This window comes from Trichomycterus rosablanca, chromosome 16, assembly GCF_030014385.1.
Source record: "Trichomycterus rosablanca isolate fTriRos1 chromosome 16, fTriRos1.hap1, whole genome shotgun sequence".
Lineage (NCBI taxonomy): Eukaryota > Metazoa > Chordata > Actinopteri > Siluriformes > Trichomycteridae > Trichomycterus > Trichomycterus rosablanca.
This window is the reverse complement of record NC_086003.1, coordinates 19,223,799-19,250,927: the sequence shown is the minus strand read 5'-3', so window position 1 is coordinate 19,250,927 and position 27,129 is coordinate 19,223,799. Positions and strand designations below refer to the sequence as shown.

The 27,129-nt window shown below is 35.3% G+C and overlaps 1 protein-coding gene across 3 annotated transcripts; it reads right to left on the bottom strand.

Annotated features, from left to right (window-relative positions):
- slco2b1 (solute carrier organic anion transporter family, member 2B1) lies at nt 1–26,662 on the bottom strand. 3 transcript variants are annotated; one of them, XM_063011940.1, is made up of 15 exons: nt 26,638–26,662; nt 23,451–23,564; nt 21,194–21,331; nt 18,717–18,879; nt 16,803–17,024; nt 16,485–16,583; nt 16,094–16,224; nt 13,292–13,397; nt 12,609–12,773; nt 10,525–10,723; nt 9,773–9,908; nt 7,229–7,401; nt 4,563–4,627; nt 3,367–3,487; nt 1–1,997 (listed from the first exon to the last, which is right to left on the bottom strand). In XM_063011940.1, exons 2-15 carry the CDS (start codon nt 23,472–23,474, stop codon nt 1,787–1,789), a joined length of 1,953 nt encoding a protein of 650 aa, XP_062868010.1. In that variant the 5' UTR covers nt 23,475–23,564; nt 26,638–26,662; the 3' UTR covers nt 1–1,786. The 3 variants fall into 3 exon arrangements, 2 of the variants coding, with proteins under 2 accessions (XP_062868010.1, XP_062868011.1); XM_063011941.1 differs by having other exon boundaries at nt 7,229–7,398; XR_010015025.1 differs by lacking the exon at nt 1–1,997 and adding an exon at nt 4,286–4,410 and having other exon boundaries at nt 3,413–3,487.
- Nucleotides 26,663–27,129: the final 467 nt, after the last annotated feature.

Genomic DNA, 27,129 nt, shown 5'->3' with positions numbered 1-27,129 from the left:
AAGATTTTCACAACATTTATTTTTGTATAAAAAGTTTCTTACAAGATACATGTAACAACATTGGCATATAAATGAAAATACACAATACAATACAAACCCACTTACATGAGAAACAGTGACTATTACAGAATGGCTCATTTACTTTTAGCTTCCCAACAAGGTTCATATGTCCTCTACTAAAGCTTAATATACTGATGATAATTATTTAAACTTTATTTATATTATTTTAACCCCCTGTGACTGGGTGAGTATGTCAGTGTTTTTATGCTTGATTAAAGCATTAAGATTATACATCAATCATCAGTCAGTACACAAACATTGCTGCTGGACACTTTACTTAATAGAACATTTTGGCTAAAATAACACGTTTAGCCTTTTAAAAATGTTTATATATGACAAATAATGACATTACAGTATAATCTCTTGTAAACTCGTGACAAATAATATTTAGTATAAATTTTTTCACATTTTGTTGTGGTGTGCTTGTCACAGTTAAGAAAAAATGTTCATTAGCTAATTTTTAAGGATTAGAAAAATTTGTTTCGATAAGCAAAAGACTGCAAAGACTACACAATACACATGCACTAAAATGTATATGTGTAAAAAGTTACCAGACCAAAAAGAAGAAACTCAATTGTTAGCATAGTATGTCATTAATAAAACAGTATTAACAAAGTTGCAATATATAAAACACATTTCACCAAAAATAGTGAGACTTTCCTCATGTTTAGCAAAGAATATGCATTTTGCATAAAAGTTACCAAAAATCACCTCTTAACAGAGTTACTAATCAATGCCCTGTTTATGATCAGCAACAAAAAATCATTTAGTTCTAAACCCCATATTGCACACCTACTCTATCTTTTAAACATTTGTAACTAGTTTGATGTAAAAATAAAGATGGGCAGGAATGTATTTGTTTATACAGTTTTACATTTACCTTATAAACTTCATTTAAATTGCAGGTATATTTTTGGTTATTTTATTTTTGTAAAGACAATTATTTATACTTTATGTTCCCAAAATAGTCATTTAAAAATAGCATACCTGTTTTTATAATATGCACAACTATTAGTATATTTTATGCAATTGGATGCAAATTTTACCTCTTAACTTAGCTGCCATAAACTTAATTGCAATGATACAAACAGTAAAAGTTCTGTCAAAGTATCAATTTGCATCATTAGACTGATGTATTTATAAAGTCAAATAGAGTCAAACAATAAAAATACTGCATAACCTTGTCCTTTTGGGGTTCCGGGGATATACATAATAAAAAGAAATTTGATTGGCTGGTATATGTGAAGCTTAGATAGTAACTTTACATGAAAGATGTTATACTTGTTTAGTTGGTAAGATGTTATATGTTAAGTTAAAGGTAATCAAAAGGTACTTAAATAACATTTTGATTACCCTACTCACCTTTAGTTACAATATATAAATGCAATAAATGATTTGAAAAAGAAAGAAGGCTACATTGACTTCACAGTGTGTCATTTTGGTTATTAGCACAACAGCAACAACTGAAGTACATATACTGCACTTCCACATTCTTGATAAAGTATTTAACTAGTTTCATTATGACATACAGACAACAGCTGTTCACAGCAGCTCCTTGTTCACATTTAGGATTGTTTCTGTCTCATGAAATGTACCCACTCAAAAACTACAGTTTACATTGCTGAATGGACTGGAAAGCATAGCGAGCACAATACACTTAAAGCTTTCTTTTTTCTGCAGTTGGAATAATGCTAAATTGACACCAACTCATTTTCACTCCTCATACTCACACAGCTCCTAATTTGCCATTTTTTTCATCTAACTTAATCAAATGTTGTTTAGAGTCTTTTCTTTCCTGTTCTTTCTCACATAGGGATATGTTGTTCATTTGATCTGCTGGTTTCTGCTGGAATGAAGCCATTTTCCTCAAAACTAAAAAGGAGAGGAAAAAAAACACCAGGCCACCAAACACGAAAAATGTCTGCAGTCCCAGGAATCTTAAATAAAAAAAATGAAAGATGTCAGATTCATTTTCATAAACAACATGTGTTGAAATTTTTATACATGTTTAGCAAGTAAGACTTTTATTAAGATTCTAGATTCTAGTGTGTGAGAGAGAAAGAAAGAGTGAATTTGCTGTCAGCCTTCTCTTTGAAGATGCACAGACAAGATGTGGTTTGATACATGAATACGGGAGTGAGGAGACCTTTGGGGTTATGCATGCACATAAATCCTGGGTTAGAGTTGAACTCTGAGATGACCACAGAGATATAGTAAGAACGCAGGCTATGATTATGAAGAGACATTGTGTTACTTAGGAAGGATATCCTTTTATAGACACAGAACTTGGTGTAGTTTATGTTAATCTGTATCCAATCTGTATATGGTAAATGCTTTGTTCTCTTTTGTATGAATAATACATGAAGGTTGTTTGAAGCATCCTGGGGTAAGCTATGTTATAGTGAAAGTACAAGTGGCCACCCAGGCTCATGACTTAAGTAGTTGTTTGATTAAAAATTGTTTGAGCATCTTCAATAGAATAGAATAGAACATTACATACACAGATGTACAGAACACTGAAATTCTTTCTTTGAGTATACCAGCTTGTTTGAAAGCTGGGGTCAGAGCGCAGGGTCTGCCATCCCTGGAGCAGAGAGGGTTAAGGGCCTTGCTCAAGGGCCCAACAGTGGCTGCATGTCAGAGCTGGGATTCGAACTCTCAACTTTTCATTTGATAGCTCAAAGCTCTACCCACTAGGCTACCATTGTCCTGTTTAAGTGCATGTTAGTTTTGTGTCTATTGCAAAATTAAAGAGTAAACCAGTACTGTACTTGTATATACTGAAGGTATACATGCATTTGTGCAAACTTGTGAACCTTAGAAATTACATGAATTCCTATATTGGTCACTTATAGAATGTGGACCAATCCTCACATAAAGCATATTAACATTCAAACATTTACTGCCTTAATAAATAGCACACAACAATTCTAATAACATAATTTGACAGGACGACTAAAAGCTATTTCAGGAAACTAACAAGCAGGCTTCACAGCAAACAGACTTTCACTAACTCTGGCTGGGTTAGAGAAAAGTGTGTGATAAGCTTTCCCAATCTTTTTGGTGTCCTGTCTTTATTTTAGTTTTTCCACATGACACAATGACTATGCGTTTTATATTTATTTATCAAACATTTAGTTAATAAATTACATTTAAAGTAACTGTACATTACATTTGCAAAAAACACATATTTAAAAAAAAATAGTTTGCTGCAGGTTGTTTTCTTCTTTTTATTTAAAAAATCAACAAGGGGTACCAAATAAATAAAAAAAACTGTAACACTGCTGTTAAGGCAGATTGTCCTACCGTTGTCTGAAGAAATCTAGGTCGTAGTAACTGCAAGAGGTTTTCTTCCCACACTTACTTCCCCACAGTATACAAGTCGAGTCAATGGCAGTTCCATAAAGCACAGGTGCTGGGAGAAATGCTGTCAGTGAGACAAATTCAACATAGTTTTTATTAAAAAATACATAATATCACATTGTACAAATACAACGTGACATTTTTAAAACTTTTAATTACAATTTATGTTAAAGTACATAACTTTAAACTATTAAAAAAGTGAGTGCTCTGCTAAAAGTCACCCTGAAAATTCCAAATGAATTGCTTATTGTTTATTAATTGCTTTTAGTTTGCTGTCAAGTTCAGAGTCTCTTACAGATAGCTGGCACTACTGACTAGGCACTGCTTAGATCAGGGTTGTCCGAAGTACTAACTCGCCACATAAGTAGTAATAGAAGTGTATGTTTTAGTTTTGAATTGGCACCACTATACAGTGTAACTGACAGCAAGTTAAGAACAAACTCCTATTACTCCCATTACTCGCCTTTATGCTAAAAAACTCAGAACAGCGATGAAGATTAAAGATATTCAGGAAATCAACTACATCTGATCTTTTTTTTTATCTTTTACTTTACAACTACTCAAAGCACCGTGTACTAAATTGCTAAATAACAAGTATTTAGACCAGTGATATGTTTTAGAAATAGAGATTTGTGCTTAATGGCATTACTGCTTTTGTTGTGATATTACATTACATTTTGTGATGTGGTAAATCATCACATTTTAGAGGGACTGGTATTACCTACCAAAATATTTGGCAGATAAGTCTCAAAATCCCCATATTATTAAACAATGCAGCTAATAACTGTTTTAAATTTTCACCATGTGCTGACTTTGGCCTTTAGTGTCATTTTTCAAAACTAAATATATTGTTTGTATTCACATTGCTGAAACTTGCCCCGCTAATCCTGCTGTCTTAACAGATGTGAAAAGATATCAGGTCAAGCTGGTTTCAGGATCGCTGTGTGCTTTCATGGCAATTTTGCAGAACAAAACAAGATCACGACACTGCGTAAAGGATACAGAACTGTTATTTTACTGTCATCAGTGTCTTTGTTACAGTAAATATAAGGGTGTTCTAACTGCTATTAAACCTTTAGTCAGGTGTTTCATAACAGAAGCATACATGTTTTAGTTGGGTGTGTTTTTTTGGCACTGACCTAGTACTCGGAAGAGCATGAACTGGATTCCCAGGGCAAATGATTTGTCTTCGGGTTTTACAGTCCTGGGTAAAATTAAGGACACAAACAAATGTGAAACTGTTGCTTGAAGATAAAAGCAGACCAACCAGTATCTTTAATAATAGTTATGTCATAAGCAAAAGTTATAATTCATAAACACAAAAGAAACAAATATAAGAATACATTTTTAAGCATTACTTGTGCTCAGCGAACAGCAAATGTCTTCTGGTTTTACACCATGTGCAAAATAGGGTGACTGATTTCACTAAGGAACTTAAGAACCAGAGTTTAACATTTGGAGTTTGTTTATTAAGTGATTTACATACATGGGACATTTCTAAATTAACAATTATATTTTTAAATGTTAAGCAAAATTAAGAAAAATATTTCTCTACATTATGCTGTAAAATACACTGATTAGACATAACATTATGACCACCTTCCTAATATTGTGCTGGTCCCCCTTTCGCTGCACCATACGCAACAAACTGTGATGCACTGTGTATTCTGACACCTTTCTATCAGAACCAGCATTAACTTCTTCAGCAATTTGAGCTACAGTAGCTCGTCTGTTAGATCGGACCACACGGGCCAGCCTTTGCTCCCCATGTGCATCAATGAGCCTTGGCCACCCATGACCCTGTCGTCGGTTTACCACTGTTCCTTCCATGGACCACTTTTGATAGATACTGACCACTGCAGACCAGGAACACCCCACAGGAGCTGCAGTTTTGCCATCACAATTTGATTTTTTTCTAGCCATCACAATTTGACCCTTGTCAAACTCACTGAAATCCTTATGCTTGCCCATTTTTCCTGCTTCTAACACATGAACTTTGACAATAAAATGTTCACTTGCTGCCGAATATATCCCACCCACTAACAGGTGCCGTGATGAAGAGATCGTCAGTGTTATTTACTTCACCTGTCAGTGGTCATAATGTTATGCCTCGTCGGTGTAAGTACATGTTTATACCCTCTGGATTAAACTATTGCAACATATTTCTGGCTGGTTGCCTTGCTGTCTCTAAGCTTTAGGGGGGAAAAAAAGTCAAATCATAATATGCCCATCTTGTTACTAGCTCACTGTTAGGTTTAATATCAACTACAAAGTTCTCATAAGGTCAAGTTTATCCTTTACATATTTACTGATCTCCTGAATCAGAACAGCTCATCTTTGGCACTACTTTCCTACTCCAAAGTTATTATAGTTCAGCTCTTACAATTCATTTATGCAGGAATATTGAGGAGCATCTTTTTACCATTTACAAGTGATTGGCTTTTTCATTTAATGTTAGGACTAATTGTAGTACAATCACTATTTTCAGATTTATACTCCATTTTAATTTAATTTTAATCAGTGCCCAGTCTCATTTCTTAAATGTTCATGAGGCTAAGAATAAAATCCCTGTTCCCAGTTATTAAAATTGCAATTAAAAGTATTATCAAAAAGCAAACAAAGAATCTTACCCAAACTGGCAGATTCGTTATAGTTTAAACACATTTCATAAGGACTGCAGGCAGGTGACGTGCCTTTAAAAGTGCTTTAATGTATGATTAATCACATTTCTGGTAATAAATGTAAGACTCTGTTCTGTATTTGTATTTGCCAACCGTAAGTAGAAATGCCCATACTGCTTTTTTATTCTGGCAAGAAATGCAAAATCTAGAAGACAGGATCTTTAAAAGAAGTTTATCTCAGACTTGTAAGGGCATGCTGAAGGTGAGGCATATTAGAAACATGATCTTGGTCATGGGAAATCAAGAGTTGTTTTTCTTTCTTCAAGCAGTTTCTTCGGGGGCACTTTCTAAATCTTACATGTTTACATTTAGCTTTATTCTGTACAATGGCAACTGCTGAGCTATTTTACTGAGAATAAATTCCTTTTTTAAGCTTTAATATTACTTCCTTTTTTATCATATGTGTACAGGACATATCTATGTACTATATGTTGTTAAAAATTATAAGCAAAAAAATACAAAAAGTAAACTGGGAAATAAAGGTTATGGTGTAAAAAGTCAAAGTAGTAAAAAGGTGCCAGACCTTGGGTACATAACACATTATTGCCACGGGTAAAAACATATTGTTTAAACTAGGGCAGTGCTCATCTGTATGTATCATTTTCAGAGTTAGTCTATAATTATGCCAGGATTACAGGAAACAACTCTGTGTGCTACACCTACATTTTTAAGAAAGGTGGTACCACAGATAAAGTGTTATACAGGTATTTAGTTGAAAGCAGCACAACTACGAGATGTTTTAATGTTATTGGAATTAGGGTGTAATTGCAATTATACTGTAGTTCAAAGCCACATCATCTCATTTAAAATCTAAAAGTCCAAATCCAAATCACTAAAGCAATGTTTTGTTGAATCATTCAACTCCTATTCAGCTTTAGGTCACAGATTCCCTTCTTGAAGTTTTAGCACTGAAGCAGCTGAAAACCAAAAACAACAAATGTTCTTTCGGTGGTGGGCCAATGTTAGCGTCCACTGGTAAAAGACTAGGGGAAGATAACCACGCACTGTGCATGAAAAAAGAAAATCACTCTAGTGTCTAACTCTACACCTCTATACACAATGAGTGTTAACATGATATGTGTTCCTAATAAAGAGGCCAGTAAAGCATAGTATAAAACAAGTACCTGAGGATCATCATAAATGATGGTGTTTGACAAAGAGATGCCAGGAAACATGTAAGTGAGGACAAAACCATGAAGGGGATAATAAGATGAGAGCAGCCATTCCCACAGCTTCCAACTACAGCATAATTCGGTGAACCATTAGACCCCACACAAGCACAGTCTGTATAGTTCTGCTGAAAAATGAGATGATATTGATAAGTAACATGAATTCGAATAAATATGTAAATAAAACAGGTTTAGTCAGTAAGGTGGAGAAATGTACTTTCATTGTTGATTAATGTTTGATCTGAATCACACTTGCCTTGCAGCTCTACCAGTTGGATGATTACTTTGGCAAATGTTGTACCCTCCATGTAGAAATAAATTCACAAATATGGTTGGTTCACTGAATACTTTATGTAACTATGCATGTACACCAGGGATGGCAAACTCAGTTTTTACTTGTTTTTCCACTTCCAACATACCAGAATTAGCTTATGAATGCCTTACCAATTAGCTAAATATGGCTGAATGCTAAACTCTGCTGTATCTTGTCCTTCTTAACCAAAGTCTGACTTCTGTGATATACACAAAACAGCTTCAATGGATTGAAAAGTGTTGTTGGATTTCTGCATTACACAAAAACATGTGGTATGATCTTTAAATACTAAAACCTAAACTGTTTAAACCAGCAACCCACCAACAATTCTATTTCAATTCATAGTCTACGACAGTGGTCCCCAACTGCCAGGCCACAGACCAGTACTGGTCAGTGGGGAAAAACACAAAATGGTTCAAGAACAGCATAGAGAAAATAACAGCTTTGCCAAAAAATCAAACAATCACATTTACCCATCCTGGGGTTCCACAATGCTTCTAAAATGTCCTATGGATATATTAAACAAAACTGGATGTACAATGCTGCAATAAAATCTAACCCCAGCTGTGACAAACGGAAAAAAATGGTTTGGGAATGTTTTACCGCATTTTTGCTGAGACAGCTGTAAGATGTCTTAATAAACACAGTGAACTTGAACAGATATTTGTATTGGGAAATTTAAGAGAACAGTGCCAGGGTACATAGTGACTGCCCAAGAGGATAACATTTGTTATATGACCAGGGTAAAGCTTAAAACACATTTTATGACCTGATGAAGAAATCCAGGTCATTCCAAAAATCACAATCATACCGATTCCTGCAACCACATTGCAACTGGATGTAAAGTTTTTAGAACATAAAAGTACACATTGTACTTTAAAGATTCTGTCTTAATGTAATGGTCAGCAGCTCCCAGTGTGGGAGAGCACAGCCGTGCACATGACTGGATGGAATGTGGGGGAGGATATGATATACTCCTGCAAAAGCTCAAAGCCAGAACTTTGTGTTTAGTGGTGGCCTGTTATTTTTTAGCACTGCAGTTTGTGGAAGCAAGTCATGAAGACTGCACTTACCTTCAAAACTACCTTCAAAAATGTACTTGACTGGTATCTAGTGTTGTTGCAAATTAACTTATAGCTGTGAAGATGTGAGTGAGTCAAATCCATGATGTTATTTGTAATAATACCACCATTATAAACAGGTCTTTTACTAAAGTTCTAAAATGGTCTTTCATTATTACAAATCAGATACCTTATCTAGTTCAGATGCTATAACCTAAAGAGATCTGTTCATGTGGAACATTGAATATCCTACAAATCTTGTTTTAGACAAATTCAAGTCCAAAAATGTACACATGTCTAGCCTGAACTTGAATAATGTATCAGTATGTTACATTTGTGTCTTATTAGTAAGCAGAATATGTTTGCTTATGATCTCAGTGAAGATAAAACCATATTTTGTAAATGCTTTGCTGGCCATTTTCGTAGGAGGATGAGATCCAGTTCTGCAACAGTTCAATGTTGGAATTTTGTTTACATTTAGTGGTGGCTTGTTTTCTTAGCACTAGAGCCTGTGGTTGTAGATGAAAAGGGTGATCTTCTTCCACTTCTAGAAACCATAAAACATTTTCCAGGCTTCCTAACTTTTTGTACATTTTATTGTGCAGTAAATTTGATTTTGAATGAGTATAACTGCCATTTTTACCCACCAATCTACATTTAATCATCCATAATGACTAAGTGAAAATGTGTTCTTGTGTTTGCCACTAAGCCATAAAGACCCGATTCATCAAGTTCTGCAGAGATGGTTGTTCATCCAAGTAATACTCTTTCTCTGCATAGAACTTTTGTATCTCTTTTAAAGTGATCATTGGGTTCATTTCTACCTTGTTGACAAAGGCCCTACTGTCATTCCTAATTTGGCCAGCCAGGCTTCTCCAATGTTTAAGATCAATTGATTTCATGACATTGTTGGCCCTTACAGATCAATTGGGCCTTTCCAAATTATGTCCAATTAAAAAAAATATTGCAACCGGTGGACTCCAAAACCAACCACTGATAGAGTCCATTCATCATTTTAAATGTATTACTAAATACTTTTTGTACTGCTGCAATAGAGCTAAACATTCAATTAATGTACACATGTTAATTACAGTTGACTTTTATAGAGAATTTTATAGAATTTACCATTTCTGAGTTGAGTACAGTCCCGCAGCCTGCATGACAGGGAGAGCGGAACTCTACGCCATTAGAACCACACACAGGTTTGAAGGCTTCATCAGAACAGGAACATGTCAAGTTGCAAGCCTCATGGTTTTTAAGGCTGTACAAAAATAGCAAGGAATACTTTTACATACATGTTTTATTGTAACAGTCAATGCCAATATCAAGTCATTAGAGGTCTCAGTTATCAGAATCTGCTCCCATGTTACTTATTATCTCATTTACATTAAGTCCAGGAGGTAAAAGAAAATACGAATAACAATGTAAATAGAAGGCAGATTTTTATGATAACTAAATTACAATCATAAAAACAGCAGCACATGTGTTAAACTGTCAGCTTGCACCACATTCATTAAACAATGGACAAGAATGTACTTGGAAGTGAGACAGCCCTGGTAAACAAAGCTGCTTTAGTTACAGCAAAGAAACAAAAGCAGCATTGGTAATGCTAAGCACTAAGCACAGCAGGAACAAATTAAAGATCATTCTTTTACTTTTACCCTCTGAATGGTTCTTAAATCTGTGGGACTTTGAACATAGAATAGCATCTTTACAACATGTTTTCTGGTCAAAGCTCTGGCAAGTTAGAACTGTTCAGTGCAAATACTGTAAAGCTGAAGCAGCAATTACAGCTCTGCCACAAATCTATACACAGCACAAGACCACAGAGAGAAAAAGTTGTTTTAAATTATAACATCCAGTACATGACATTTTACCTTCCATAATTGACAGGGTAGATTCCAGCAATCTTCTGTGTTGAACAACCAAGGAAAAGAAGTGGCATGGCAAAGATGAGAGCCATTAGCACAGCTCCGAAGCACATGATCGCAGAGCCCTTAACTGACAGATTTAATCTGCGCAAGATCATACCTCCGGCCATGATTCCTATCATGGCTGATGGGATGCTCAATCCACCTGAGGGAAAAACATAAATTCTAATTTTACCAATCTGATACCTGAGCATACTTACAGTTTACACTTTGTTTGACTAGCCTGTCTGCAGTCTAGTCTCCTCTTGAAAATGTAGAGTGCATTATGAAGGACAATCAGACAAAAGAGACCATGGACTGTTGAGAAGCTAAAGCCTTGTATCAACCAAAAAATGGCAAACAATTCACCTGCAAAACTTTTGTATTTAACAATTTGTATTCTTTTTTTGGAGTGTTGCATCCAATTTGACATTTGTTTATATTTACACAATACAATTAAGAAAAATACCTCACCATATTCAAAATAAGTGATCTATGACCATGTTGATTTACCAAAGAAATAACACATACCTTTAAAACAGCAAATGTCCAAAGCATCACTTAAAAACTAAATTTATCTCTATTTAATTTGTGACTAATTAAGTGAAATAAAGTTCTATATTTTCAGATGTATGTGTTAATCAGATTTAGCTAAATTATGCATGTTTTGTTAGGTGAAACCAGATTTGGTTCACATTGTTCTCTCATTAACAAAGATTATTTGTTCTCCAATGTCTGTTAGGCATTCAACATCTGGTTTTGCTTTGCTAGGTTATTGTTTTGACATGAGCTGATATGACCTTTGGAATTGTTTCAGGGGGCTTTTGGAGATGACTGACTTTCACTTTTCAGTTGTCAAAATCTACATTTTGCTGTGCTTATAAACTTTATTTTTCTATAAGTCTATGTCAATTACAGTTTTGTTTACATGGACTATGGGTATTTTTTTGTTACGGGTTACGGGTTACTAATTTACAAAAAAGAGCTCAGATGTTTATTTAAAAATCCCTGGCACAACAATTGAGTGTTCATGTTCTAAATGTAATAAGATCCCTGGTTTACTTGCTGTTTTGCCTGCTTTTCTTTGTTTTTTGCAAGGACAAAACAGACCAGACATTAAAACTGTTGACATCCTTTGTGCTTAATAGTTTTTTATTGGTACTTTCTTTCTAAAGAACAATGTCCATGAAAACCTCAGGGATGCTGTGTCCATTACATTTCTGAAGAGCTCTGCCCTAACTCTGAACTAATCTTCAACTGATTATGAAAATGTTTTTTAACCATTTAAAGGTAACACAGATTAAATTTGCATTTTAGTTATACAAAAAGTATTCAGCACCCTGCACTATTCCAATGTATTTGTTTTACATTTTAAATATTGTAAGCTTTACCATTTAACCTATAAAAAGTATTCTTTACAACATTTTACAATTTTAAAGTACAGTATACATATACCTAGAACACAGTATAGTGAAAGAAAAGTTTAAAAAAAATAAAAGCTACAGCCACAATGCCTAGTTCAGTCTACCCCTCTAAACTTAGTTGGAATCAGTTGTGACATTATAATGGGTACCCTTCTAGCTGGTCTACTGTCACTTTAACTGAACTGCCAACTCACTGCAACCTAGGGTGATATTCATGTACTAACCAAATACAAGCTTGCAGTTCCAGTTGAAAAAAAGCACTTACATTCCTAAAAAAAAAAAGTCTTATGATATAAAACTGACAAGGTACATCAGCCAGGTAAAATTATTCCCACTGCAATACATGTCAGTGGTAGCATTGTGTTATGGGTAGATGTTGTAGTGACAATGAACGGTGCATTGTACAGACTGATCTTAGATTAAAAGGCATGCTTAACTCTGGCAGAAAGCTTTAACTGAAGAGGAAGTTTATTCTTTCAGAAAGATAATGACCCAGAGCACAGTGCCAAATCACTGGATAGGTTTAAAATCAAGAAAATCATTTTCTAAAAATGTCCTTGTTTCCTTTTATCAAGACGTATTAAATACAGCTGCTTCTATCATAAAGCATTTTCTTTATCATCTTACCGATCATCATGTTGGAGAATGAGGCTGTTTGTGAAAACTGTCTCTCAATGAATTTTGGCATAAATGTGGCCAGTCCAGCAACCATGGCTGACAGATTCACCTGGGCCAGCACCACCAAAAGGTAGATGGGGTTCCTCAGCGTTCTTAACAGAATGTGTGGAAATTCTGTAAAAAGCACACCAGAAAATAATTACATGCATTGGGTTAGATTGCATTGCAGAGCCTGAACTAGAATAAATGTTTGTTGTAGATTGTACCAAGGTGGTTTTGGCACTATGTATTTTCCAGTTTCTTCCATTATATTTAATACTTACAAAATAAACATTAAACATGAACTACATGGCCAGACGTGTGTGAACAATTAAATGTATAAAATCAAAATCCTTGAGGCTACTGATAAACACTTCCTCCTAGATTGGATAACAGTTGACCTAGGCAGCTGAAGAGAAGTAATTGAAGAAACTGGCAAACCCATTGGACTGGTCATATACCATTAAAAGGCTACTTTAAAAACACTAAGGTCTTTAGTAGCAACCATTTTACTGACAATCTTTGTATACAGAAATTATGCATGGTATTGTATGTAATATCTAGCAATAATATATGCTTTACTGTCACCATGTTTTGTGGTTTGCCCTGTTTAAAAGCATGTACACTATCCTTTTCCCTTCAGCTGAACTCACTTTTGAGGAACTGGATAAGCGAAAGTTCCCTCATAGTGTCTTGTGGAGCTTCCTTCTTTTCTATTGGCTTCTCCACTTTGGGTTCTGCAGGGGCTTCACAGTTTTCCTGAAAAGGCAAAACAAGAAAAAGTATTACACAATATCAAGTATCAAAAATTAATTAATAGTAAATCAAATTACAAATCGGTGGTTCTAAAAAAAAAAATCAACATCATGAATCCTAAAACACCACAACACCGGGTGAGTTCCCAGAAAGAGATCAGTGTGCTGCCATTGCACGCCAGTGGAGAACAAGACCGGAACAAGCATCCCGATATCATGGTCAGACAGAGGAACTGGCAAATGTGAACGGAAAAAAATGTGATATATAGAAAAACTTCCACTGGTAGCAAATTAATATGAGGCATTGTCAAGCAAGAGAAACTGACACATTAATCATCAGCGCCTCTGTGCCCCATCTACCGGCCAAAATGGAAACACAGAAGGACACGACTTTTAATGTGACTCACTGCCGAAGGGATTCAGTGGCCGCCACGTTACATCAGGATACTAACTGTTTAAGTTTTGCAAGTAGAATCTTTGCCCATTCTTTCTATTTTAGCTGCTCAACAGTTTGTGGATGCTGTTGACCAATTCTTCCCTTCTTGATGCTTATATATTTTCAATAAGAGCCAGATTTGAACTGCAGGCAGGCCAATCAAGCACACACACACTCTAAAAAAATGTACTGTTGTAGCTAGTGCAGAATGAGGCCTGGCATTGCTAAAACAACCATGGACCTTAACAGCAGCATATATTTTTCTGAAATCCTTATATACACCTCTGCATCAATGGTACCTTTAGTCATATGCAAGGAGAAATAGAGCTGGGCGGTTTCTGAATCACCCGGGTTAATGATTCGAATCTTCGTACTGAATCAGGAATCACGAGTCAGAGGTCTCAATTACCTCTGGATCCTATGACTCTGACTGGCTGCTGCTAAGTACACAAGGCGAGTGAGTAGACTCACCGGAAACAATGTGGACTGTGATTTGAATCTAAGTAATAAGTTAAATATTCCAATAAATAAGTGGTTAAACACACCGGTGTTTGTTATGTGGCTGATTTTATGCACATGCTATTATTATTATCATCAGTAGTCAAGGTATAGATTTGTAATGCAGCATATTTTCTTGTAAGCAAAACAACAACAAAATATAGTTATATTATTATTAAAATGCAAATGCTTACAGGCTACTTTAGTACTGTTACCACTTAAGGAGTATCATAGCCCTTCCCTCATGGTAATTTATTGACTGTTTGTTTTGGTGCCACTGTGGCTGCCTGACTGGGTCAACTTACCATGGCAATTTGTTGTTGACCGTCCCCCTTAAACCCTTGACCAATTAATATACCCATCTGATTGGTAGGTGAATCCACCCCCTCTCCCCCCTCTTTGTCCCTATCCCCCCTGATCTAGATTCCACTTGGAAAAAAGTGTCAACTTGTCACTGATAAGAGAAGTGTGATGTGCCAAAAGAATTAAGAGAGCAGGATTGATTTACAGAAGATGAGTGCACGGAAGACAAGTGATATTTGGATGCATTTTCATGCAGTAAATCAATCGCAATCAAGATGTCAGTACAGATGACTCAAGTGACTCAAGTGAACCGGATCACATTACTGAGTGACTCAGATTAACCTGAGTCCATAAAATAAACCGAATTTACCACCACTACCATGAAATGAGCACTGATGCACCCCCATACCATGATTTGGTGGCAAATCTGATCTTGTACAAAGAAAATAACATTTTTAACCAAATTCACAGATTTTATAAAGCTTTCACTTTAAACTCAAACTGTTATTCTGAATATATGATTTGTAATTAAAAATAAATTTAATAAAAATTCTAAATAAAACCATTTTCATTTTCAGTTTTGGGCCACACTTTATCCAGTACATCATTTCTAACTTTCCCTCTTCCCAGCACTGAGCCTGCGTCTCTCGGGATGCTATCATGACATTTAATCAGGCATCCTGTTGAGCAATAGTGTTCCTGCTTGGCCACCTTCCATTTTCTTGAATTTCTTTGAATGCTTTCACTTTTTGTGCACATGCACAAGAGCTTACATGACCTACTTTCTCTTGCTTGTTTGATATTGAGACAATAAGCAGTGTCAAAAGTGCAATAAATCACAATGATCTTTACACTATGTGGCCTAAAGTATGCAAACAGCTGGACTTTGAGCTTGTTGGACATTCAATTCCAAAAACAAGGCTACCCTCACCCTATATTGTAGGTATAACAGCTCTGACACATTTGGAAGGCCATCCACAAGATGTGTCTGTGGAAATTTGTGCCCATTCTAACCAGCTTTTGTACTGTCAGACACTGAAGTTGGATGAGAAAGCCTAACTTGCAATCAACGTTCCAATTTTATCCAAATAACATAGAATTAGGGACTCTTTGCATGCCAATAGAGCTGCTCCACACTCAAGAATTCTTCTTGTAATGATATCTTTATGGACCTTGCTTTTGAGTACAAAGACACAGTTCTGGTAGAACAGCAAAGGAACTTCATTAAAAAAGGTGCCTCGCTATGAATCTATGACTATAGAATCATATGTCATATTCTTCCCATTCCACTACCAATATTTGTCTACAGAGATGACATGGCTGTATGGTTGACTTTATTTATTTGTTATTTATGGAAATGTGGAAAAAAGACCCATTCAACTACATAGAAGTTGTGTCCATATTCTTTTGACTATTTAGTGCACATGGCTAATTGTTGACAATAAGTGATATTGCAGACCTACTTGTGTTGTCATGCTTCTGGGGAAAAACAAATATGGCAGGGAAGTAAGGAAGAGGAAGGTTCCAGCTAGAAGGAAACCTAACCACCAAGCTCCGACCCATCTGGGATCCCCTCTTTTCAGAACAATTTCGTCTAAACACAGATAGTTTGATTGAATTTATGCATAATAATGAACAAAAACATGGTAAGGTAAAATGTTAAACAGCTACTAGATACTTCAGGTACAAATTCTAAATATATGGGTATTTATACTAAGCTATGCAAACTGGGCAGCAAACTGTCTGAGTAATGTCCCAGAATTCTCAACACATTGGGAGGCAAAAATCTTTGCAATGTTTGAAAGTGTGTGTTATGATACATAATTTGGGTTTGCATGAAAAAGTGTACTTTACCTGAAGACATTGTGTTAAAGTCAACATATAAACGAAGCATGAAGGATGACATTAGGTAACCAAATGCTGGTCCAATCGCAGTTAATGCAAAAAGTATTCCTGTTGAAAATAAAGAAATAAGCATTTTGCCGATGTGATAAGTTTTTTAAGTAACTACATTGTTATAAAACTGGTAAATGTTATGTGATTGTTAGGTGTCATCTGTTTCTCAAATGTATTACAGGAAAAAAGTATTTGATAACAGTTACCTATTACTATGTACTATATTACTTCTTAATTGAAACAAATACTTATGTACACATATGTATGAGTTCCTACCGAGATAGAAGGGTGAATTCTTCTTGTTTGCATAATCATCAATATACGAAATACCAAAGGGCTGAATAGGAACCCCACCAATACCAAGCAATAGCTGGCCTAAAAGGAGGATGGGAAACACTGCATAGTGGGCATGTCCCTCATATTTTAGGCATGTTTGGTTGGATGATGTCTGATTAATGCCCACTGGCTTACAAAGACCAGAGTCTTTCTCCATGGTACCTGTTAATCAAAGACATTACAGCAAGTCAGAGATGCTCAAACTTAAATACAAGTTTAGCATAATGTCATTACTCATTAACCTTAAACTGAAATTCAAATTCTGATTAAAGTTTTAAAAAAAACACCAAAAGTTTAAATACACTTTAAATAAATGTATTTATTTTTTATTTCTGCAACCGTTCTTGTTCTCTGATTGAATGATTGGACCACAAACTTTATGTAGAACTTTTTCAAATTTGACAAAATATGTTGGGTTAAATATATAAATACAGCATTTAATTTATTAGGATTTAAGAGGGGTTCAAAGTTTTATGGCATTGCCTGCTGTTATGGTTGACTACAGCTGGTGACTTCTTTGTGCCCATATAAAGAGGAATAACTTGCCAGCAAAGTAGAAGAAATGTCTTTGCCAAGAAATCCCAAACTGCACTCTTATGCTGGGATGTAACTTCTATTTGATTTCACATGATCCAAGAAGAAAAAATGATCTGCTATAAATTAATATTTGTTGGAACATTGTTAACCAGCAATCTTTAAAGTGCTTACAGGGGCTTGAAGGCTTCATTGTAAGGAATAAGCCACTGGATTAAATTAACACCCTAAAGTTTGACTAACGTCTGTTCCTGATCACATTGACAAAGAAAAAGAACAATTGTAGGGTTTTTTAAAAATGGACTAAATTTATACAAAGAACAGTTTTTATTAATTGTCTTTTTAATATATAGCATAGCCTTCTAATTCCATATTTGGGATTATGATTGCAAAACTGGTGCCTTTTTAGTGTCCATATACTAGGTATAGTTTGACAGCAAACATTAGATACAGCCACAAGCATTACTATAGAAAAGTACAACAGAAAACATAAGAAAGTGGAACATGTTTATCCAAGCATAAACTGTCACTTGAAACCATTTTCACTTTAGTTTTCAAGATCATCTATACAAACAGTTGTCTGTAAGTACAAAGTACATGGATTAAGCTGTGGTCTTTTTGCCAACATCACAAAAAAAAAACTGTAGCAGCATTTAATGCTGAGTGAAAATGTATCTGAAGGGTCAAATATAATCCAAGAACCACCAAAACAGATTTGTTATGTATTTGAAGCTGCTGGAACACAAGTGTCACTGTCTATAGTTGCCACGGTCTTAAAGGCTGCCGTATTAGAAGAAGCCTCCTCTCCAAAATTGGTATTGGTTCAAATTTGTTGCTTATCACATGGACAAAAAGCCTGTTTAGAGAAGGGTTTTATAGTTAAAAGAAACAAAGATTAAGTTTGGTCACAATGACCAAAGGTACATTTGGTGGAGAAAATGTGAGGCATTTAAACCCAACAACACTGAATCTGCTTTCAAGCATAGTGGTGGCCTTTCAAAAGTCCTGACAGTAACCCTGCAATCAAGAACCATTCTGTAAAGTCATGCCAATAAACCAACAAGTTTGGATGAACTCAAAAGATCAAACTAGAGTTGAATATGAAGCAGTTTTTAATTATGGTGAAAAAACATTATTTTTATTTGAAAAATCTCATTTGTAACCTAATTTGGACAATGAAGCACGTGTTTTTTTAATCATTCAGTCAGTCACCAAAAGCAGTTTTAAAACTCATGTATAAAACTAGCGTATATAAACATTTGACTTAAACTTTAAGTAGTGTGGCTGGGAAATGTTACATAGGTTGGAAATGTCACTTACTGCTTATCTTATCAGTGAATTCATACGTTCCACTAAAAAAGTGGGGCAGCGCAATGAGAAATGCAGCCATACTTGCAATAATTGCTCCAATCCCAATGCACCTAGGTCTGTGTACTCGGCTTCCAAAAAAGCTCACAAACACAATAAGAACTGTGTTTCCCACCTGCAGGCACAAAAACAAGAATGTTCTGTACACTTCATTACAGTAAGCAGGGGTTAAACAATGTCAGTTTTAAGGTAACACTTTATCTTGAAGTCTGATAACAAGTAGCAGGAGCCAAGACTGGCAATTTCAGTGTTTGCACAACAGGTTGGAAACATTTTACCAGACATAGTTAATAGGTTTGTAACTGGCCCACCTGCCGTGCCAAAGGTGCAGGTTGACCAAAAAAGGCACTTCTCTTTTAACTACACTGCATTCTTGTGTTGAAGCTGCTCCAAGCACCCTTTCTGTTCTCAAGTTTTGTCCATGGGTGGCATGTTAGCTTTGTATGTTTTTCCTTCTGCTAGTTTGCTATGCTTTCCTGTCTGGCTCTTCAGTGAACGTTTGGGTCACAAGGGGAATGAGTTGAACCCTAACACCATTGTGTTTTCTGCTCATGCCTATGATTAAGCATCCTGCAATTGGGTTCACCCCTTTATAATTGCAGTTGTGGGTTACACCTAGCACCTCCTTTACCAACCCATGACAAGGTTAGGTCTGCAATTTCAGCACAAGTTAGGTAGCTAAAGCTAGCTGTAATGGAATCTGAAATGGAAAAAATATATAGCCCTTTCCTTTGTTGTTCTGTATAAGTAATGTCACCACAGCATTGGTGTTGCCCATGCTAATACACCTCAATACAAGTCTAAGGGGAATTCTCAACTAGCAAGCAAGTAGACATTGGTGGTCCAAATAATGTGTTCATACAGTAAAATAAATCTGGAACAAACTCTGGCCTAAAATTACTCCACATTTAAAACTACAGTTAACTTATGTCTTTATAACTACTATAGTACAAAATTAAAACATATATACCACCAATCCACAGCATGTTATTTGACATCCAGAAACAACAATCTGAGCTAATTCTGAAAAAGCTTGCTCAAAGACTATCTGTGACTGTTGTGAGCATATGGTGCAATCAAGATTGCTATGAGGGCATGCAGTAACTACACAGTTTCACTTTTTCATACTTGGAATTTTATTTGGAGAAGGACTGGGTTTCTAAATGTACAGTTATTCAGGAGAACATGAGAAGCTGTAAGGGAAAGAAGATTTTTATGTGATGATGATGTGAAGGCAGCGGTGCATTAGTGGCTACAGGCTCAAACATTTTTTGCTGATTGTATTAGGAAGTTGTTATGACACTGGGAAAAATGCATCAGAAGGTGACTATTTAGAAAAGTGATGTCATTTGTTTTTGAAATTCTTAATAAATGAAAAAGTGCAGAAACTCTTTTGAAGAACCCTCGTATATACTAAAATTTATATGTATTTGATTTCTTCTGTACTTTTCAGAATGAAGAATGAAGGCTCCCCTTAGGTTAATCAGATGCCCAACAAAATGCCCATTTTATGTTTATTTTGTCATAACTTTTTTGCAAACATTTGTTAATCATCTTTAACTTTTTTAATATCTTGCTTATTTTAATATAATAACCATAATTACCTGAGAAAGTCACACCAGTTTCTTAAACTAATTATTGAAGTACTTGACTAACATTTCTAATAGGAATTTAATGATACGTTTCTTTTTTTAAACATGTATAATTTATTTGACCTTTGCAGTGACTTGACTGACTAATTCTCTTTGTGGATAAATGAACACCAAGGTCTTTCAAATTAATTCGTAGCACTGTATAAGTATGAATAGATGGATACATACTGTAGGTGAATAAACAGCAGAGTGCCAGTACAATTTTCTTCAACACTTTTGTGCATGCCTTTTATAATCGTCAGTGTTATCACCACTTTATGGAACCTCTGCATGTGTACACATGCAGACATTGAGACACATCTTTTACGTCAGATTGGCATGACGATTACTGCACCAATGTATTTAAAAAAACATGTTGAATCTTGACATCCCTTCATGTTCTTAGCCTACCAAAAGATGTCCAACCTGTTTTCACTTTTAACTGATGCCATCACTCAGCTTAATCTTGACTCTTCCATGGTTTTGGCTAATTAACAGATGCTGAGCTTGTTCTTATTTTAAATTGATGCAATTACAATGACATGTGCTTCGAACTAAGACATGTCTTTAAAGCTGATAATGTGAAGGTGCATGTTCAGACTAGACTGCTTTTAGACAGCAGGAGGATCTAATTTATAACATTAATGTTTAAAGCTTTCAGTTGTTAAACAAGTAAAATCAGGTAAAAGAATATATGATGACAAAAAATGTGAATAACACATACTAATGTTACACTTATATTACTAAAATTATTTTTATAATAAAGAACACATTTCCTGGTTACCTATTTTTACTTACTTCATTAAAAGAAGCCAGTACTCCAGACTTTTGGCTAGACAAACCATATCTTCTCTCTATGGTTGATATGGAGCCTTTTAGATAGCCAGATACCAACAGCTGAGCAAGTTGCAGCATGCCATGGCACAGCACAAAAAACTAAAATATAAAAATAAAAAAGAAATCAGTAATATAAAACCATGTTGCTAAACATATACAGTTAGCCTCATCAAAGAACATTTGGGGTAAATTATATCAATATAACATAAAATATATGGACTAATTGACCTAATAATAAGGTCAGGTGACTTGAGCAGGGCTAAAGCTTAATTACCAACCAGGTTTGGTATTTAGACAGAGGCAGCCAGATTTCCATTTATTTCTTGAAGAGTCCATAATACTATGTATACTTATACAGTTGCCAGAGCATTTGAAAATATAATAGATCCATACTATACAGTTGGAATTAGATTATGTTCTGTATAACCACTGCTCTGTTAAAGTAAAATTACTTTGAGCGTTTGTTGACTTCTTCTTCTTCTTCTTCTTATCTGACCATGGAAACCAGTTTCCAGTCTAAGTCATAGATGGTTAGATGAAAGAATTTATTATTTCAATAATTCTGGAGCTCACTCTCACTTATATGCAGTAAATGTAATATTAACACATACCCATTAAACACATACCCATTAAAGTAATATCCTAAATAGTATAAAAAACATTATCAGTGAGGATGCATTCAGACAGGTGTATTGTATCATAAAAGTAATTAATAAATTAGTTACAACATTTAACATTCTACCACACTCTGTGGCATGTGTAAAATGCTGAGCAGGCACAGTTGATTCTCATTTTGGATCAAGATAGCAAGAGGTAAAGATCTCCACTGGTGTGTCCCCATAATAGGCACAAGTGCTCCTTGGTTTTGATGAGAATGAAAATTAAACAAATGATTTTGTGATGGTATGGCCTACCCAGTTACCAGATCTCAACATAATCAAGCACTTATTAAGGTTAAACCAATATGTTAGAGAGTGCTCTCTACCATTATCTTCAAAACACACATTTAGGAATGTTCAATTTCTCCACTACAGTTTCAGAGAGTTAGTGAAATCTATTCCAAGATGCACAGAAACTGTTTCAGTGGCTAGTGGTGTCCCATTTTCTAACTAAAATATCTTTCCACTTTAATTTGTCACCAGATAGAATATAATATGGTCAAACTGCACACATTTGACCTCTTTAAGAGTCCAATTTAGCCATAGTATTTTGGTACACCCTCATTGTCAGAAAGAACAACAAACAATATAAGGATGCACAGTAAAAGTCAGGAAGGAGCAAATCCCAGGGATTTATAAAGCAGGCCAGTCAGCAGAGTTGAAGTCAAACTCAGGAAATGTTTGTAGGCTGGACTAGTGTGATACTCAAAGAAGTTTTGCAGCCGATTCTTAAATACATAAACACATGTTATATGATATTTTGTGGCAGGGTTGATCCCATGCAAAAAATCAACTGAGCAGCTTAGGGACCTCCAGGCAGCGCATGACTGCTATAGGCAGAAATATAAACAACCAAATTTCTAACATACACTTTAGGGTAAAAAAGTATGTAAACACTTGACCATGCGCTTCCAAAACCATGGGTTTTAATATTGTCCACTTTTATGGCAACCCTCTGTCCCTTGAAATTACTTTCAGATCGTGTTCGAGGGATTTACTCCCCATTCAGCGGTGAGGCTTATTATGCTGGCCAGTCACCACTGAGAGTGTACAGGCACTGTACAGGCTACACAGTACAGGCTACACAGACATGAAGGTTCAAAGTCTTGTAATGGATTGGCGCCCTGTCCAGGGTATTCCTACATTGCGGCAGGTTTATCACAGTGAAACCGGACCAGGATAAACCAGTCAATGAAAACAAAATTTAAAAAATAAAATAAAAAATAACAGGAAAAGAAGGGGTTATGGCAGCTAATTCGTTAAAGTGCAGTAAAGTTTTGGAGACACTAAACTATATCAATAAAAAAAGATGAATGTATGTTTGCTTTTGCATTGATGAAACAGGAACATCCAAATGTATTTTTGTACAAATTTAGTTCCATCCGAGCTTAATACTCACATAACAGTACAACAGTAAAACAAAGTTATTGTCTGGTGATCAGGATTAAGTTCTGGCTGAAAGTTTAAATAAATTACCCTACTGTCAGGATATAAAGGAGTGAAAACAAACAACAACTGTGCAATTACACATTTTTAGAATACATGAATGATAAGCATACCTTAATATTATTAAAGAGGCCCATGACTCTGCGAGCTGTCACTTGCTGTGGTTGGTTGGTTATGTAGGTCAGTATCTGTTATCTGTTTTCTTATCAAATGATGTCAAGTACAGCCTACGGAAATATAAACAATGTTAAACCAGGTGTTCAGTTTAGGTTCCAAAAGGTACAGACACATATATAAATAAACAAATATAACCAAGACCAGTTTAATCTTTTTTACTTATTTGACAGAGTTCAACTGATGCTTGAATAATATTTAGCTCTTTAATCTTTTTCAACGTGAACAAGACCTTGTTTGTTAGCAGACAGAGTGATTGAATACAGTCCAAGCAACTGAGGGTTAAGGACTTTGCGCAGGGGCCCAACAGTGACTTCACAAAAATGAGTTTGAACCAGCAGCCTTCTTATCTCTAATCCAGTATCTTAACCACTAAGATACCACTACCCCAGATCTCACTGTGTCTGAGACACTAATTTGCTTATTAAAGAAATAAAAAGAAAAAGAAAACAGCAGTTCTCTGTTGTCAGATTCTCAGTAATCTGATTTAAAAAACTATTCCTGTGCTCCCTTGATTGAGTGATTTATTTTATTTGCTTTTGAAAAGCATACCCATAACACATTGCAACCACCACCATGTTTTACAGGAGATGGTGGTACCTGGCTGATCTTTCCAGTTTGCAATTTTTAATTTCAATCAGTCTAAAGTGCAAAAACATTAGCAATCCTACTTTTCTCTTTTTTATTTTAGTAATTTGTAATGGCTTGGTTTTTTTAGCAAGAATAAAGAATGAATACATTTATACATTTTACTTAAATAGCGCTACTAGTTAGTAAATAAATAAATAAGGTTAGTAAATAACATTAGGGATGCTGCTAACGTTAGTAATTAAATAAGTAAATAACATTAATTAATAATGTTAGGGATGTTGCTAACTTTAGTAAGCAAATAAGTTAATAATATTAATAAATAACGTTAGGGATGTTGCAAACTTTACTAAGTAAATAAGTAAATAATGTTAAAGGGGGTAGAGATTTGTATTTTCCAACAAAAATACTAACAATTTATATGTAAAACAACATGTTTTACTTAATTACTACCACATTAAGGTTCACTTAATGATTTACACTAATTCCAGTCTTGTTTGATTTGTTTACACCCAATCTAGCTAATAAAATATCTAGGTTTAACAATAACTACAAAATAGAAACATTTTTCCAGTGTCTGAGATTCTGGAATAAAGGTCTTAGTTTTAAAAATGTGGAAACATCATTTACAGGAAGAGAAACTTTTTTGTTGTATTTTTGGTGCCTACTTTTACTTTAGAAGTGATGACTAAATGGAAAGAATCTTTTTGCTGGCAAGATGGCTAGACAGATGACACCACTTATACATCTGCAAATATTTCAAAAGCTAATTGTTTAAAAGTTAGCAAAGTATCTGTTTTTTTATATAAATTGCAATGGACACCCAAAGGTCATAAATGATAAATACACTTAAAAGAAAAAGTCATTGGACTTGCAAGACATTTTATTTGAAATTGCTCTGGAACAAAAAACAATTTGGCATTGTACTGGTGCTAACAAAGGATTTACTACTGAACAGTTGGTTGTTATGCTTCGTAACCATTTTATAATATAAAAATGAAAAATCTTGGCAACATTTTTTGTATTTTTGGACAGGTTTACACAGGAATCAGTATTGCATACAGAGTCACACACTGATCCCCATTATTTCCTGTCTTTGTGCAGGTGCCTTCAACCAGAAAGTATACACCGATCAGCCATAACATTAAAACCACCTCCTTGTTTCTACTCTCACTGTCCATTTTATCAGCTTCACTTACCATATAGAAGCACTTTGTAGTTCTACAATTACTGTCTGTAGTCCATCTGTTTCTCTGCATGCTTTGTTAGCCCTTCTCATGCTGTTCTTTAATGGTCAGGACTCTCCCAGGACCACCACAGAGTAGGTATTATTTGGGTGCTGGTCATTCTCAGCACTGCAGTGACACTGACATGGTGGTGGTGTGTTAGTGTGTGTTGTGCTGGTATGAGTGGATAAGACACAGCAATGCTGATGGAGTTTTTTAACACATCACTGTCACTGCTGGACTGAGAATAGTCCACCAACCAAAAGTAAATCCAGCGTCCTGTGACCACTGATTAAGGTCTAGAAGATGACCAACTCAAACAGCAGCAATAGATGAGCGATCATCTCTGACTTTACATCTACAAGGTAGACCAACTAGGTAGGAGTGTCTAATAGAGTGGACAGTGAGTGGACATGGTATATAAAAAGTCCAGCGCTGCTGTGTCTGATCCACTCATACCAGCACAACACACACTAACACACCACCACCATGTCAGTGTCACTGCAGTGCTGAGAATGATCCACCACCCAAATAATACCTACTCTGTGGTGGTCCTGTGGGTATGTATTAGAGAAACAGTATGTAGAGAAACAGATGGACTACAGTCAGTAATTGTAGAACTACAAAGTGCTTCTATATGGTAAGTGGAGCTGATAAAAATGGACAATGTAGAAACAAGGAGGTGGTTTTAATGTTATGGCTGATCAGTGTAGACCGCAGTTAGCATTGGTGGACTAGCATGTTGCACCCCTGCACCACTCGAGTGCACCTTGATTGGGCCTTAAGAGGAAACGGCATTTCTGTCCTTCCTGTTAGCCATGCAAAGGTTCTTCTTCATATGTTTTAATCCAGAAATATAAAAACCAAGAACGTTTGCTACTCAAACAATTGTACACTGTACAGCTAAATCATTGACAGACTAAGAGTTGCGCAATCTTATTTGCAAAGTTCACATAAGTGCACATGCTGTTATCATGTTTTCTTGAACATTTCCTTGTACTACATGCTTTCACTTGGGAAATCTAAATATATAACCATACAATACCTTCCTTATCCCCCTATTCTAGAAAGCATTCTGTACCATAAAAATAGCTCTGTAATATTTTAAATGCATTATACATACAGTCAGATATAAATTAAAAATGCACTAATTATATGTATTATAATTTTAAAATCTACAATTATTTTCGATAAAAGATCATTGTAATAGTCATTGCAGTCATTGTAATATCAAATCATGATTAAATAAAGTTCATTCTCATTATTACAAGTGCAAGCCACAAAACACAATGAGTAATAGATATGCACTTACTGTGGAGTTGAATGTGGTCTGTCCTGCTTTCACTTTAAGGAAGTTTTGCACCACTTAAACTAAGCTTCTAAACTAGGGGCGGGAATATTGCACAACCTAAGCTGCACTGAGTGAGGACAAGACTGTGAATGAGGTTAACTCATTCTGTTTTAAAAGTAAACTCATGCACTCAGGCAAATGCTTATAACTTATAGTTCAGTTTTATCTGGTTCCTACCATATGAGTGCACTTCGTAGATTTACAGTTAGTGACTGTAATCCATCTGTTTGCAATTTACAATTTGTCTGTCTAACCACCACCACCACCCCCAATCTATACACGGAAAGGGACCACCATAAAACCACCACTAACCAGATGTTTAACCGGGTGTTCATATACAGTTTGGACACTCTTGGTAAAATGTTTTTTTTCTTAGTCAAAGTAAAAAATTCTTTACAGCATACACATTTCTGCCCATTTAATGCACAATGTTTATTTATAGAAAAAAATACA

What these genes read in the sequence shown, in the direction of transcription:
- slco2b1 (XM_063011940.1), bottom strand. Translation starts at nt 23,474, where the DNA reads ATGGGCCTCTTTAATAATATTAAG. An exon ending in TACTGGCTTCTTTTAATGAA is followed by an intron (nt 18,880 to 21,193) that starts GTAAGTAAAAAT and finishes TTGTGCCTGCAG; the next exon opens with GTGGGAAACACAGTTCTTAT. An exon ending in TACCCTGTCAATTATGGAAG is followed by an intron (nt 9,909 to 10,524) that starts GTAAAATGTCAT and finishes ATTTTTGTACAG; the next exon opens with CCTTAAAAACCATGAGGCTT.